This window comes from Capricornis sumatraensis, chromosome 23 (assembly GCF_032405125.1).
Source record: "Capricornis sumatraensis isolate serow.1 chromosome 23, serow.2, whole genome shotgun sequence".
Classification (NCBI taxonomy): Eukaryota; Metazoa; Chordata; class Mammalia; order Artiodactyla; family Bovidae; genus Capricornis; species Capricornis sumatraensis.
The window spans coordinates 24,496,479-24,509,356 of NC_091091.1; the positions used below are offsets into that span (position 1 = coordinate 24,496,479).

At 54.7% G+C, this 12,878-nt stretch overlaps 1 protein-coding gene across 4 annotated transcripts in view; it reads right to left on the reverse strand.

Annotated features, from left to right (window-relative positions):
- Nucleotides 1-9,951: 9,951 nt before the first annotated feature.
- SH3PXD2A (SH3 and PX domains 2A) overlaps nucleotides 9,952-12,878 on the reverse strand; it is a 247,045-nt gene continuing 244,118 nt past the window's right edge. For all 4 annotated transcript variants that reach the window (XM_068961400.1, XM_068961399.1, XM_068961402.1 and 1 more), the window contains one exon: nucleotides 9,952-11,919. In XM_068961400.1, the coding sequence (XP_068817501.1) occupies nucleotides 9,952-11,919 (1,968 nt within the window). The remainder of the gene's footprint in view (nucleotides 11,920-12,878) is intronic.

Here is a 12,878-nt window from a genome sequence, read left to right on the forward strand (position 1 = left end):
GACCTGGTTGAGGCGTGGAGGGCCCCTTCCTGGTCATGGCCTGTTTGCCTCAGTGGGCTCGGGGATGCTCTTGCCTGGGGGCAGCCCCTTGGCATGGGCTGGAGAGCAGGGTAGGTCTTCTGCCAGGCTTTAGCATCCCTGGGAGAGGCCAGGATCCTGGGTTGGGAGTAGAGGACTCCCTGGAGTAAGAATGGCTTTTTTTTTTCCCCCCTGTATTTTTATTTATTTATTTATTGGGTTTGTAGGGGTTAGTTTGGGCAGGGGGAGTGAATTGCCACCCCCCAGACTCCTATAAAGGCTGCCCTAGTAGATGGAGTGCCTGGTTGGAGGGCCAGCAGAGGTTGTCATCACTTAAACTCTGCCCTAAACTCCAGCACACGAGTCCATAGCCATCTCTGCTTGCCATGAAATAGGACTCCATAAAAAGGGGCCGAGTCGGGACGCCTTCTGGCAACTTGTGTCCACTTTCTAGAGAGGGCAGCAGAGCCTCTGCAGTGCCCTGGGACTAGCAGATCACCCGGAGCCACAGAATGCCCTTCTTCTTGGGCTGGAGCCTGGGTATCGTAACTGGCTCATACACATCGGGAGGCCTGAGTTCCCCACTCTGTAAGGACATGGAAAGGTCTGGGCAGGCTGGGGGAGGGAAGGCCAGCTGGTCTCGTCATTGTAGGCACTCTCTCCCCCAGGAGAGAGAAGGGACGGGTCCCAGCACCTCCAGTTTCTTGGTCCTGATTTTGGAGTTGGGGAGGACCCCCGGCTGCTCTTAGGGTATAGTCATCTCAGCCCTGCACACCTGTCCTGGTAGGCCATGGGCTGGGGCCACCTCTCGGAGTCCTGGCAAGTCTCCCCGAGCCCCCAGCCCTCTGTCCCCTCAGATGGCTTTTTTACACCCAGTGGAGACTGCTTTGTTATGTGGCCTGCAGAGCATGGGATTCTAGACCTGGCCACTGACCAGCTGTGTGGTCTTGGCCAGGTCACAGTCGCTCTGAGTCTCAGCTGCCACCTCTGTAAAATGATTATTGCGGGTGTGGGAAGACTTTTTTGTGACTCTCAGGGGGTTCTTTGGTGGTGGCTGCTATGGGGTGGGGTAGTGGGAAGCACAGGGAGGGGGGTCACGATGCCAGGCTGGCCCTGTGTGTACCTGCCTTGCAGGGCACCTTTGGGAAGTCACCATTCTGCCATGGGTCTCTGCTCCCCACTAACCCCATAGACCTCTTCTGTGGGAGTGGGGTGAGATGGGGCTGGTGGTGGCCCCAAGCAGTCAGGGCGCCCATCCCAGAGGCAAGGGAAGTTCCTAAGTGCAGGGGCTGCGTGGCCTGAGGGTCAGGGAGAAAAAGCCATCCATCCCATTGTCTCTGTTAGTGTGAAGGTAGCTGTTGCCTCCTTTGTGAGCTTGGATCACCGTGATTGTGAATAAAGGTGATTTCGTACCAGCCTGAGGGCTGTGCTGTGCAGTATGGAGGGCTGGGGAGGGAGGAAGGGCGGGCTGGTGTGTGCGTGGCGGGGGCGGGTGGTGATGGTGATGGAGGTGTGGAGGAAGAGGGCCAGGTGTCCTGCTTCGGAGGGGAGCCAACAATCAGAAAAGACTCCCTGGAGACAGCCGGGGAGGGGGAGGTGGCTGGAGCATGGTCTGGGGCTTGTACAACAGAGGCCAGAATGCCAGGCGAGCCTCGCTGTAAGCCAAAAAGGAGAAGCCACTGCCCTTCCGTGACTGCAGGTCTCTGGATCTGTCAAGAGCAGGAGCTGCAGAAGTCCATGAAGCTCCGAAAGGCTGAGCTGGATCTGAACCTGTGTGTAACCTTTGTAGAGGGGTGGCGCCACCTAGGGGCTAAAGGGAGGATGGCAGGGGCTGTGCTGAGCTCCTCAGAACTGGGCCTGCCCATCCCTCCCCCCAAGCCCAGACTTCTTGCCTCTGGCTGGGAGTTCAGCTGCGCTTCCACTGGTCGGTGCAGAGGCTAATGCCAAATGAGTGGCACAGCTAGTTAGAAAGGGAGGCCTCTGGCTAGGGACCTTTGGAAAAATTTCCTAAGTGGGCTGAGTACATCTAGGTGGCTGTGAAAGCTGGAGTGCCAGAGCGGGTCCAGGCATGATGTGGGGACCTAGCTCATTTGGCAGCCTGAGCCTCAGAGGGGCATGGGATGCTTGCCTTCCTGCCCTCTCTCCTGGGAGGATGCTCTGGCTGGCCAGCCTCTACCTGGCCTTGAACGGCCATGGGCCACTTCCTACACCAGGACTGCTCAGCCCTGCTTTAGTCCAGCAAAAGTAGGGGAGGGTCAGGGGCTCCAAGCTGAGGAGCCATGGAAGCCCACTGGCTGTGGTCTTGGTGGCGCCAAGGTCTGTACCTCTAAAAGCCTGGGCCACTGGCCAGAAAGCCTTCCAAAGGCGGGGGAAGTCTGGGGAGCTTGAGCATGCTTCTCACCAGCAAGGGTGGGAGCTTACATGTTTCCCCCACCCCTCCAGTGTCCTCAGCGGGCCCGGACCCTGAAGTTCATGCCTCATTTGGGCGTAATGTGACTTTTGCCACTCAGCTGGATGTTTTTTCTGGTGGCAGGGAGAATCAGGAGGTGATTCTGTTCAGTTAAAAAGGCAAAAACTTTATTTAGTTTTTGGGGAAATACAAGATGCATGTAAACATAAAATACAAAACAAAACAACCCAAATCTTACAGTCTAGAAGCATGCCAAGACAGAATAATCTCTGCAGACCGAAGAGTCCCGTCAGAATGATAAAGGACACCTGGAAAGTGGCAGGTCAAGGGGCTGGGTCCTTTCCCCAAGGACACTGCATTTTTGTGATGAGAACAACTGAAAAAAAAAAACCCACTATTAAAAATATTAGGAACATGGAGACAGTTTAGCACCACCATTGAGCCTGGAAATTTTTTAGCACTCAAACTGCACTGAATTCAATATCCTTTTCTTCAGTTTCTCTGAGGGGAGAAAGGGGAACGACCTCCTTCAGCCCCGTAGGTCCCACTAGGAGCTGGGAGAGGTTGCGTGGACACTGTGAGGAACGCCCCAAAGACATCCAGCTAGCTTACATGCAACCATGCAGTCCACAAACCCATGCTTCACAAACCTGCCACTCACACCTGCCTGGTTCAGCAGTCGCCTTCCTGCAGATTTCCTATAAACTGACAGTGAAACCCTTTTCCCATCCTGTGTCCTGGATTTAAAGAAAACCTGTTACAGAGACCAAGTTGCAGACCCAAGAATGGAGGCTCCGTTTACCTTTCTTTCTCTGAAATGCTCAAGAGCAGTATGCCTTGCTCACAGGCTACTAACATGATGACTGCATTGCACCGTCTTCTGAGTCACACTAGTGAGGCAGGCTCAGCAAACTGAAACACCATAGACATCGTTAGGTACTCGAGAATAACTGGCGTCAACAGAAGAGCAAATGAGGTTGCCCTCATTTGCTGGATGGTGTCTGGACCCCGAGGTTTCAGTCTGGGGATGGTGGGTCCCTACTGCATGAACCATTCTGCTTACTGGTCTCTGGTTCAGGTAATTTGAGAGGCCAGTTCTGGATTGGACAAAGACAGGTGGGCAAAACCAGCTTGGAAACTAAGAGATGGAGGAATGTTCTCCAAAGATTGGTTTGTTGCTGGCAACTTTGGCTTTCTACAAAGTAAATCAGTGACCATTGAGAACATGCTGGCAACCCAGTTTGTGGTCCAGCAACTGGCAGTTTTTCCGGTCAGCTTCTTCTACAGCCAAATCTTGAGACTTTCCCAGCCTATTCTGGCTGGGCCCTTGGGTGTTGAATCGTTTCCTCCCTACTGGGTTGCTTCTTTCTGAAACACTCAGAATTCATTTCTTCCTTCTTTCTAATAAAGACAAAACTCCAGACTCTAAATCCTGACTCAACCTCCTCACTCTTTTCCCTTTCTGCCTAGCAGACATCCTCTTCTGGGAGTCACCTTCCCGGGGAAGGGATGGAAAACCCCAGCCACCCCAGTCTCTCACACATTCATCTCGCCGACGTGCCTCTCACTCACTTCCAACGTGCTCGATCCATACTTTTGCTTTAAAACGATAATTCTTTCTTTCTCTTTCTTGCCTCCCGAGGTCCAGCCCATTAGCCAGGATGGAAGTGAGAGCAAAAGAGGGACCTTCATCACAGGGACCTATTCTCTAAGGCCACTAAGTTCTGAGACGGGAGAGGAAGCTGATTGTCAAGTGCAAACTCAAGATTAGAAAGATAGGATTGGGGAAGGGGGGGATAGCATGGTAAAACCAACTTTACATGCAGGTTGGGATCAAGGCCCAGGAAGGCAAAGCCCTCCATCTAGTCTATAAGCACCAATGCGTCCAACTTCCGGCCTGAGGACCCATGTGCACAGGACAAAATCGGGAGGGACTTTATTATCAGTGGGGCCGTTCCTCCTGAAATGAAGCTATAGGTCATGACCCTGTTCTGTCACTGGCTGTGGTCACGGAACTTGAGAACCAGAGGCCACCCCCAGCCAGAGACTGGGGGCAAGACCCCATGAAGTGTTCAGCTGGGGCCGGCAGTCTAGATCAGGGGTGATGTGCCTACACAGGCAGGTGATAGAATTCTCACCCCGACCAGCCTGACCCACCCTCAGCCACACAAGAACTGAGGGCAAGCAGCTCGCAGGACACGGGGGTTCCCGCAGTGGTGACATGCACGGCAGAGGCTGGGAGGCAGCCTGCTAGACACGTGTTTGCAGGTGGTGGCCCTGTCTGAACCCCTCAGCACTTCCACACCCAGCGGCGCCTCCTTTCCACATCTTCATTTTGGAGCCCGGGACAATGGCCTAGGCTGCTTCTGCTAGATCTGTTAATGCCAGTGTGAAGTTTCCAACTAAATAATAAAATAATTACCAAAAAAAAAAAAAAAAGACACATTGCACTCTCCAGCCAGAATTATGTGTGTGAACAACACATACACTTGCTGCCAGAAGCTGTGAGTCCCGTGGGGCCTGCCCAATGCCAAGGACTTGTTTAATGGAGACAGTTTGCCCAGTATCTCTTTCCTCTAACCCCATGTTATTTAGTTCAAGTGGGAAATGACCAACACTCGCACATATGCATTCTTAGCATGCGCGTGCACGCACACACACACACACACACCACATGCACAATGCACTTACTCAACAACACACAGCCCTCAAAAAAGTGAGGGAATCTTAATTCTTTAGCAATGTGGATGGTTCTCTTTCCAGAGAGCACTGCATCGTCTCGAAAACTGGACCTATAGACGTATCCACTCCAAGGAGACACACCCACCCATAGGGGCACAGTCCCACTCTGGGCACCAGATCCATATTTGTACAGAAATTCATCAAATGGGTTGGAGCAGCAAGTGTACAGTACTGGAGGGGGAAGGGATGAGCCAGTGAGGTTGCACCTGTCACCCTGAGGGGCAGAGCTCCCAGGGCTTGGACCCAGAGACTTCCCATCCTGCCCTCTCTACCAGCACCTGGGTAGGAGGTGGCAGCTTGGTACCTGTTGGGGGAAGTTATGTCCGCAGGGACCTCCGCAGGCTTCTCCAACACATTTTTTCGAGATCTTCTGGGGACTGTTGGGGTGTTGAGCAGAGGCAGGATCACGCCTCACTCGGGCTGAAGTCATTGAGATGAATGGGTGGCCCCGGCTCAGTGCCAGGCCCAGCTGCAGACTTGTGGGAACTGGTGTCACCGGAGGATGCTAGGCTCAAGGCACCCACATACCCCACTGAAGGATTTGGTTACACTGAGGGTTCCTGCTCATAAAACTGAACTTGAGGTTACATAGTTTTAGAAAGACTCAAACATACATCAAAAGGATCATGGCCCAAACATCAAGAGATTGGGGTGAGAGAGGGCTGCTGAGGGTGATTTTTAGGACAGGTCTTTCTGAGCAGCTGGCTGAAAAAGAACGGAAATGAAAACAAGGAGCGGTTCCTGGAGGTCCTTGCTGTGCGCCGAGGGCTGGGGCCCTGGGAGGCCGAGTGCCCCATGCCACTTCCCTGAATCCCTTTCTTCTGGGTGGACAACACCCAGCAGAAGGGGCTGCCCTCTGGCAGAGACCCCTGCCATCTTGCCAGGGAAGGGGGAGGAGGGATAAAAAAATATCAATACCCACGTCACCTGTTGGTTCCACTGCTGACTCCTTCCAAGAGCCCCACCTCCCCTAGCAACACATGGGGCTGCTGGCCCTCCCCGGCACTGTCCTACAAGCCCTGGCACCCCTCTTGATAATATTGCACTTTTCCTGTCTCTCAGATTGTTTTCATTTTCGATTGAGAATGCAAAGTATTTGGAGGGGGAGGGGAAGTGAGTAACCTTATAAAATTATATATTAGTTAAATACAAAAAACAGGAAAAGTAGGGGTTACTTTTTCTTTTTTTCCTTAAAACAAAAAACTACCAAACCAAGGTCTAAACTTAAATAGTTCTACACCTATTCTGCAAATACTAGTAATATGAAAATAATGCTTGACCGAAATTCCCTTGTCTTTTTTTTTTTTTTCCTTAGATGATAAAAGTAGTAACATGCCTTGCTGAGGAAAGCAATGGATATAAAATGCCTGTAAAATATGCTGCTCTAACATCTGAAAGTGATTAAAACGATTCTATATAATGCCTTCGTCAAGATGGAGAACAGTGGAGGAAGAAAGAGGGGCCTATGGAGCCAGGCTTGGGGGTGGAGGGGGCCGAGGGCTGGCGAGGGGGCCTGGTCACAGCTGGCACACCTGCAGTTCAGGTTGTCCCTTCCATGCCCTCTTGCTGCCCTTGGGGTCCCTTGCCCTAGTGGGAATAGCATGGTGGGTGCCAGAGATCCCAGCCAGGCCCCTGTTACAAAGTGGGAGAGAGATGAAGACATCTTTTTCCCTTGTGATTAAGTCTTTAAACTGAAAGAAAAAAGCACCAAAGGATGCATCTTCAGGCATTATATAAACCTCAATAATGACCTCAGAAGGGCTCATTATGATTAAAGTTGCAGTATACAGCAATACAACATCATTTCACATTTTCAATTGCAACTAATGGAAAACTAGGTTTGGACACTGCTGAGATTTCTTTTTTTTTTTTCCTTTTTTAGTCCGATCTGGTTTTCCTCCAGATGGGTCAGAGCCCCAGGCCCCTTCCCTCCTCTACCTGCTGCCAGCAGTACCCTCCAACATCACAAAGCAGCTCAGTAGCTCTAGGGAAAAGCCCTCTTGCCCTGGGCAGGGCTAGGAGTCCAGGGGCGCAAGCCCTGGCATCCCCTGGCCACGACTGAGAGGGACTGGCATGCACCCTTCTTGCTTCAAGTATTAATATTCTCTTTGGGTTTGCAGGGTTTGTGCTGTGCTGTGAGTCGGGGTGATGGCGAGGGGCAAGGGGTGAAGATGGGGCATGGCAATCCCTGTTCACTGCCCAAATCTACATGCTGTCACTGGTGGCAGCACTCTCCACTTTTCCTGGATGCCTGAGCAACCCCCAGCCATCCTTGGGGCTGGATGTCCCAATGTAAACATGATGACCACACTATAAACTCTAACGGGGGTGGGGAGGTCTGCCGTTAACTATGTGATTTGCGGAAAGCTAATTCCTGTCTTTGGGCTGCAGTTAACAGGAGGGTATGGCATGAAGTGATCCTGAAGGTCACTTATAATGGCTCTATTACTTAAGAGCACTGGAGATTAAGGAGACGGGGTCCTTGGCAGGGCTAGGAGAGCCCCACAGGGCAGTACAGTGGAAGAGGAAGGGCAGGGAAAGGCAGGCTCTAGGGAGCACTGTGCTCCAGTCCAACTGAGATGCTCTGTGCTTGGCAGATGGGTCCTGCACTCCTTCCTGGCCTGGCTGGCATTGAACTGGCTCAGTGCAGACATTGAGGAGTGAAGCCGCTTGAGCCCTCCCCCTGGAAGATAGCTACGTGGAAGGTCCTTTAACCCGACAGTCACTCTACTTTTAAATTTTATTTTAAATAATCATAAATTACTTTTTTTCTTTTAATAAATATGTGCTGCTTAAAAATGAGAAAAGTATATACTGCATCTTTAAGTAATGCACTTTGCTCTCTGGGTTTCTTTCCATTCCACCTTATTAAAGTGCATTAATTAAAAAATAATGAACCACTTCTTTATCATTATTGTTCAAATAAGTCCAAATAATATTAATATAAAGACACTACAATACTACCATTAGTACTGCAATCTAGCAGATAACTCAACATCCTGCTCTATTTAATACTGTCCAGCAGAAGAAAATAACTAATTTTAATTTTAAACAAACAAAAGGAAGCAAAATCTCACCACGGCCTTTTCAACAAAGAACGGGAGCAGTTTGCTAGAGCTGCCAGGCATCAGTGTATGGTGAGGAAGGGGGAGGGGGGCAGCTGGGGGCTGAGGGCACGAGGCGCAGGCCCCGGGCTGTTTTTTCCAGCAACATACACTGCCTGGGTGGGGAGCAAGGGTGGAGGGAGGGCCTTTCCTCCTCGGTCCAGGATCTGGCAGCTAAATCAGTGGCTGTGAAGCCTGATTTGTCCACAATCAAAGGCACGTGTGGAAATCTACTTCCAGCAAAGAGTGAGTCCTCAGGGAGGCCAGTGTGGTCTCTGAAACGTCAACTGAAAGATACCACCCAGAGCTGAGAGGGACTTCACGTTCTCCCTTCTCGCTTCACAGGGGCACTGCCCCTGGGGAAGCCTGGGTTGGCTCCGGGCCCAGGAATCTTCGTCTTCTTGGGCATTGCTTGCAGGCCACGGGATGGCTGGTGGTGTCTGCCCAGCAGGATCCCCTCAGCCCAGGGTGGGGCGACTGCTGCTTCTCCACTGCCTGCTTGTGAGGCTTTGGGCCCTGCCTGGGCCGGAGAATGTACGCTGTTCTCCTGAACGCCACCCTCCTCCCTGGGGAGGGTCCTGCCCTGCCGAGGTGGCGCAAGAACCGAGAGAGCAGCATCTTTGCTTTGCCACGTCCGGAGCTGGGGCTTCTCCCACCTGAAATCCCTCTGGCCAGCGCCGGTGCCGTCCACACAGTGGAAACCAAATGAAGCGACTTCGGCTTGTGGAGAGGAAGAATGCAAAGCACAAACCAACCAACCTCCCCACAAGAGTACGACAGAAACGCCACCTTCTCCCCGTCCTGTCCCATGAGGCTAACTGCCCTTGGGCCCCCAAATAACCCCTAAAATAAGACCAAAAACCCAAGGCCTGACATAGAAGCCCCAAAGCAACACACCTCTCCCAAAACATGCAAAGGAATTGCCCACCCAGAAATACCCAAAAGAAAGTCTGTGTAGACTGATGAGACCGACGGCTCCGCCCGCCCTCTGTGAGCTCTGGAGCTGGTGGTCCTCCACGGCATGCCCTGGGCAGGTGGGCACTCTTCCCAAGGCCAGCGGCAGTGACGGCTAAGAAAGGGGATCCTTCCTGGCACTGGGCAACTGCCTTTTCTTCCGCAGACATGGACGGAAGCCCGGCCCAGGGACAGCCTGAGCTCACAAGAGATGTCTCCAAGCCCCAGGCCCAGTGGTGTCTCCTAATACACCCACCTCTGGCGGGTGGTGGTCCCTGGGAAACCAGGATAATTCACAAATACAGGTTAGGATGATACAAGGGCCACTCTGGAGGCCAAGCTAACAGCCACTGAGACCAGGCTAGGCAGGGGCAGGGCACGCGAAGCCCCTACAACCACATCTTTTCCAGATTGGCAGCCAAGGCACAAATTGGGTTTCCCACACGGCCTGTCCCAAATGGTGCCGAGTCCATCAGCAAAGTCCCCAGGGTGCACGCTTGAGGCTCAGCTTTCTCGCCCCTGACTCCAGGCCTAGGGCACCCCTGCCCATGCCCCTTCCCTGCTCAATGGGGGTCCCTGCCCGGCCCCACCTTCTAGCTGGGGTCTTTGCGGCCACACATTCTGCAGGCTTCATGCTGTCCTCCCCTCCCCCTCCCCTTTCCCCTTTCCCTTTTGTCTTATTCCGGCTCACCCACACCAAGGCTGGAAAGCCCCACGCCCCCATTAGTTCTTTTTCTCCAGGTAGTTGGAGGGCACCCAGCCTTTGAAGGGCTTCACCCCGTCCAGGATCTGACAGTACCACCAGCCGTTGGGGTTCCTCTCCAGGACCTCCATGGACACGCCCTCCTGGAAGCCCGCCGTCTCGTCGTCCCCTTCATAGTCCGCGATCGAGACGTACACATCTTTGAGGTTGTTGTGGATGAACTGGGACTTCTCAATGGGCTTGGGGCGCACGGGGGACACGGGGATGCCATTGCGCTGAGTGGGCAGCAGGGGGGGCTCCGAGCCCTGGCTGGCAGCACGTTCAGCCAGGCGGCCCCTGGCCTCTGCGGCTGCCGAGCGGGCGGCGCTGAAGGAGGAGTTCCGGCGGACGCCTCGGAGGCTGTCGGTGGCTGTGAGCGACTCGTTCCTCCTCAGGGCACAGGACAGGTTGCTGTCCTTGGGTGGCGGGGACACGAACACCGACTGGGGCCTGATGGCCACCTGCCGCACGCCGTTCCTCATCTTCACCGCCCCGGCGCCCGAGGTCTTGACGAAGCCCCCTGGCGGCTTGGAGGGGATGGGCGGCGTGGCCCTCTTGCTCTGGTTGACGGTGTTGAGCGCTTGGACGCGCTTCTCGATTTTTTCCAGGCTGTCTGACTTGCCCTCGTTCTGCTTGCTCCTGGGGGCCACTGTGTCCGTCTCTTTGCCAGGCGGGTCGGATGGCTCTTTCTCGCCGAGCACCAGATAGTGGGCGGGGGCCCAGCCCTCCAGTTCCCCAAACCTCACGTACCACCAGCCGCTTTCCAGCTTTTCAAGCACCTGTACCTCCACGCCCGCGGGGAAGCTGATCTCCGAGTCCTGGACCTTCTGGTAGGCACTGCATGTGGTGTAGGAGGTGGCCTGCCCTTCCCGCCCCCTCTTGGTGGGACAGGGGGGCGAGGCAGCAGGGAGGGTGATGAGGTCGGCCGAGCCTCTCCTGGACCCCTCGCTGGGGCCCTCGAAGGCCGTCTGGGGGGGCAGCTCGGAATCCTCGCTCTTGGAGCCCTTGAGGCCGCCCCGGAGCTGGCCCGTGGGCCGCAGCTGGCGCCGTAAAGTGCTGATGTCCATCCTCTCTTGACTCTGGGACTCCGCGCGGTTCAGGAATGGCTTGGGCCGCACCGACGGCTTGGCCCGGGCACAGGAGGTCAGCCCAACCTTTGGGTCGGCATCCTTCTTCGCCCCGACCTTGGGAGTGCCACGGATGCCCGCGTCCGAGGCGGAACGGGGCTTCAGGTCCCCACTGTTCTTGGACAAGGAGGAGGAGGAGGAGGAGGAGGAGCAGGTGGTGTTGATGGTGATGGACGAGGAAAAGGAGGCCGAGGAGTGGTTCTTCCCCAGTTCTGCCTGGGCATTCTTCTCCACCTTGAGCTTCAGAAGCGAGGATGATTTGGGGGAGTCCGATTTGGGGGAATTTTTCCTGGCGAGGGACAGCGGGGAGCCCCCTGGGGAGTCGCTGTCTCGGGAGGAGCGTCTGGCTGACAGGCCGTCCTCTACACATGGCCGGAAGCCCTCGTTCTCGTAGATGGTCTCCTCCTCCAGGGCCACGTCCTCTGTGGATCCGCCCACCTTGAAGCGGGCGCGCTGCAGTGAGGAGGCGGGCGAGGGCCTGCGGGGCTGGGTGGGCCGCCTGTCTCCTGAGCCACTGTCCTCCGTGGGCTCTTCGCTCAGCTCCGGCTCTGAGTCGAAGCCAAAGGCAGGGATGTCGTACTCGGGCTCCTCGTACTTGAGCCTCAGAGGGGAGTCCTGGCTCTCGCTGGGACTGGCTGGACCCTCGTCGGCCTCCTTGGGCTTGCTGGGTGGCGCTGGCGGGGGCACCTTGGGCCGTGTCAGAGTGCTCGTGCGGCGGCTCAGGTTGGGCTTCTTGCGCTTATCGATGTAGGATGCGGGGGCCCAGCCCTCCTTCTCACCAATCTGCACGTACCACCAGCCACCTGAGTTCTTGTCGATGACCTGGGGGAAGGGGCAGGCAGGCCAGTGAGCTGGGGGACTCGCTGGCGCCTGACCGTGTGTGGGCTAGGCCCTGACACTAGGCTCTAGAAGACAGTATCTCCACTTCCTGGACAAGCTAACACCACTAAGTGGCGCAGGACCCAACGTAGGAAGTGATGGGCTGGCATTCAAACCCAGGTCTCTGTCATCTCCAGGGTGGGGGATTCCCTTTCTCCAAAGCCCCCACCCCTGTTCTTCCAAGTCTCCATCAACACCCTGGTGGAGCTGGCCTCCTGCACAGACCCTCACTTCCCTTCCTGCTGAGCCGCTATGCTTAGAAGATGCCCTGTTCTCAGTCCCTACAAAACCCCACTAGCCAGGGACCCATCTGTACAGAAGATTGCCACTGGACCACTCCCATCCCCCAATCACCCGTGCATTTCTGGCCCTCCCTTGGGGTCCCTGGAAAGGGTCTCTCAGGGCAGAAGAGAACAGGAGGGTGCAGGTGAGTGGAACTCAAAGGTAAAGCCTGAGACCAGATCTCCCTGGTTTCCCCACTGCACATGGTCATTTCACACTACTGAAATCCCACCACTGAGGAGATCTCTGAGTTGGTTTCCCATGGGAAGGTTGGGGCTCTCAGTCATTCCCACATGAGTATAAACTCACTCAAGAAGCTTGTTTCTAAACTGCTACTTGAGACTGGAGAAAGGCCAGGAGTGTGCTTGCCGGCTGTACCAAGGGCTTTCCATGTGTGCAGGCTCCGCATTCCAGGATACAGGGGCCAGCTGCACTCATTTTCTATAAGGGCATTGAGCATCCCAGGATCTGGGTCTTGGAACCAACCTTCCATGGATCCCGAGGGACAACTGTAATTTTGAACTGTGGAACACTCCTGGAAGAAGGGTCCCAGGGAGAAGGAGGGAGGCTTGAGAGCACTGGCTGTAGGGGAAGAGGGGCAAGCGAGGAAGGAGGAGAGA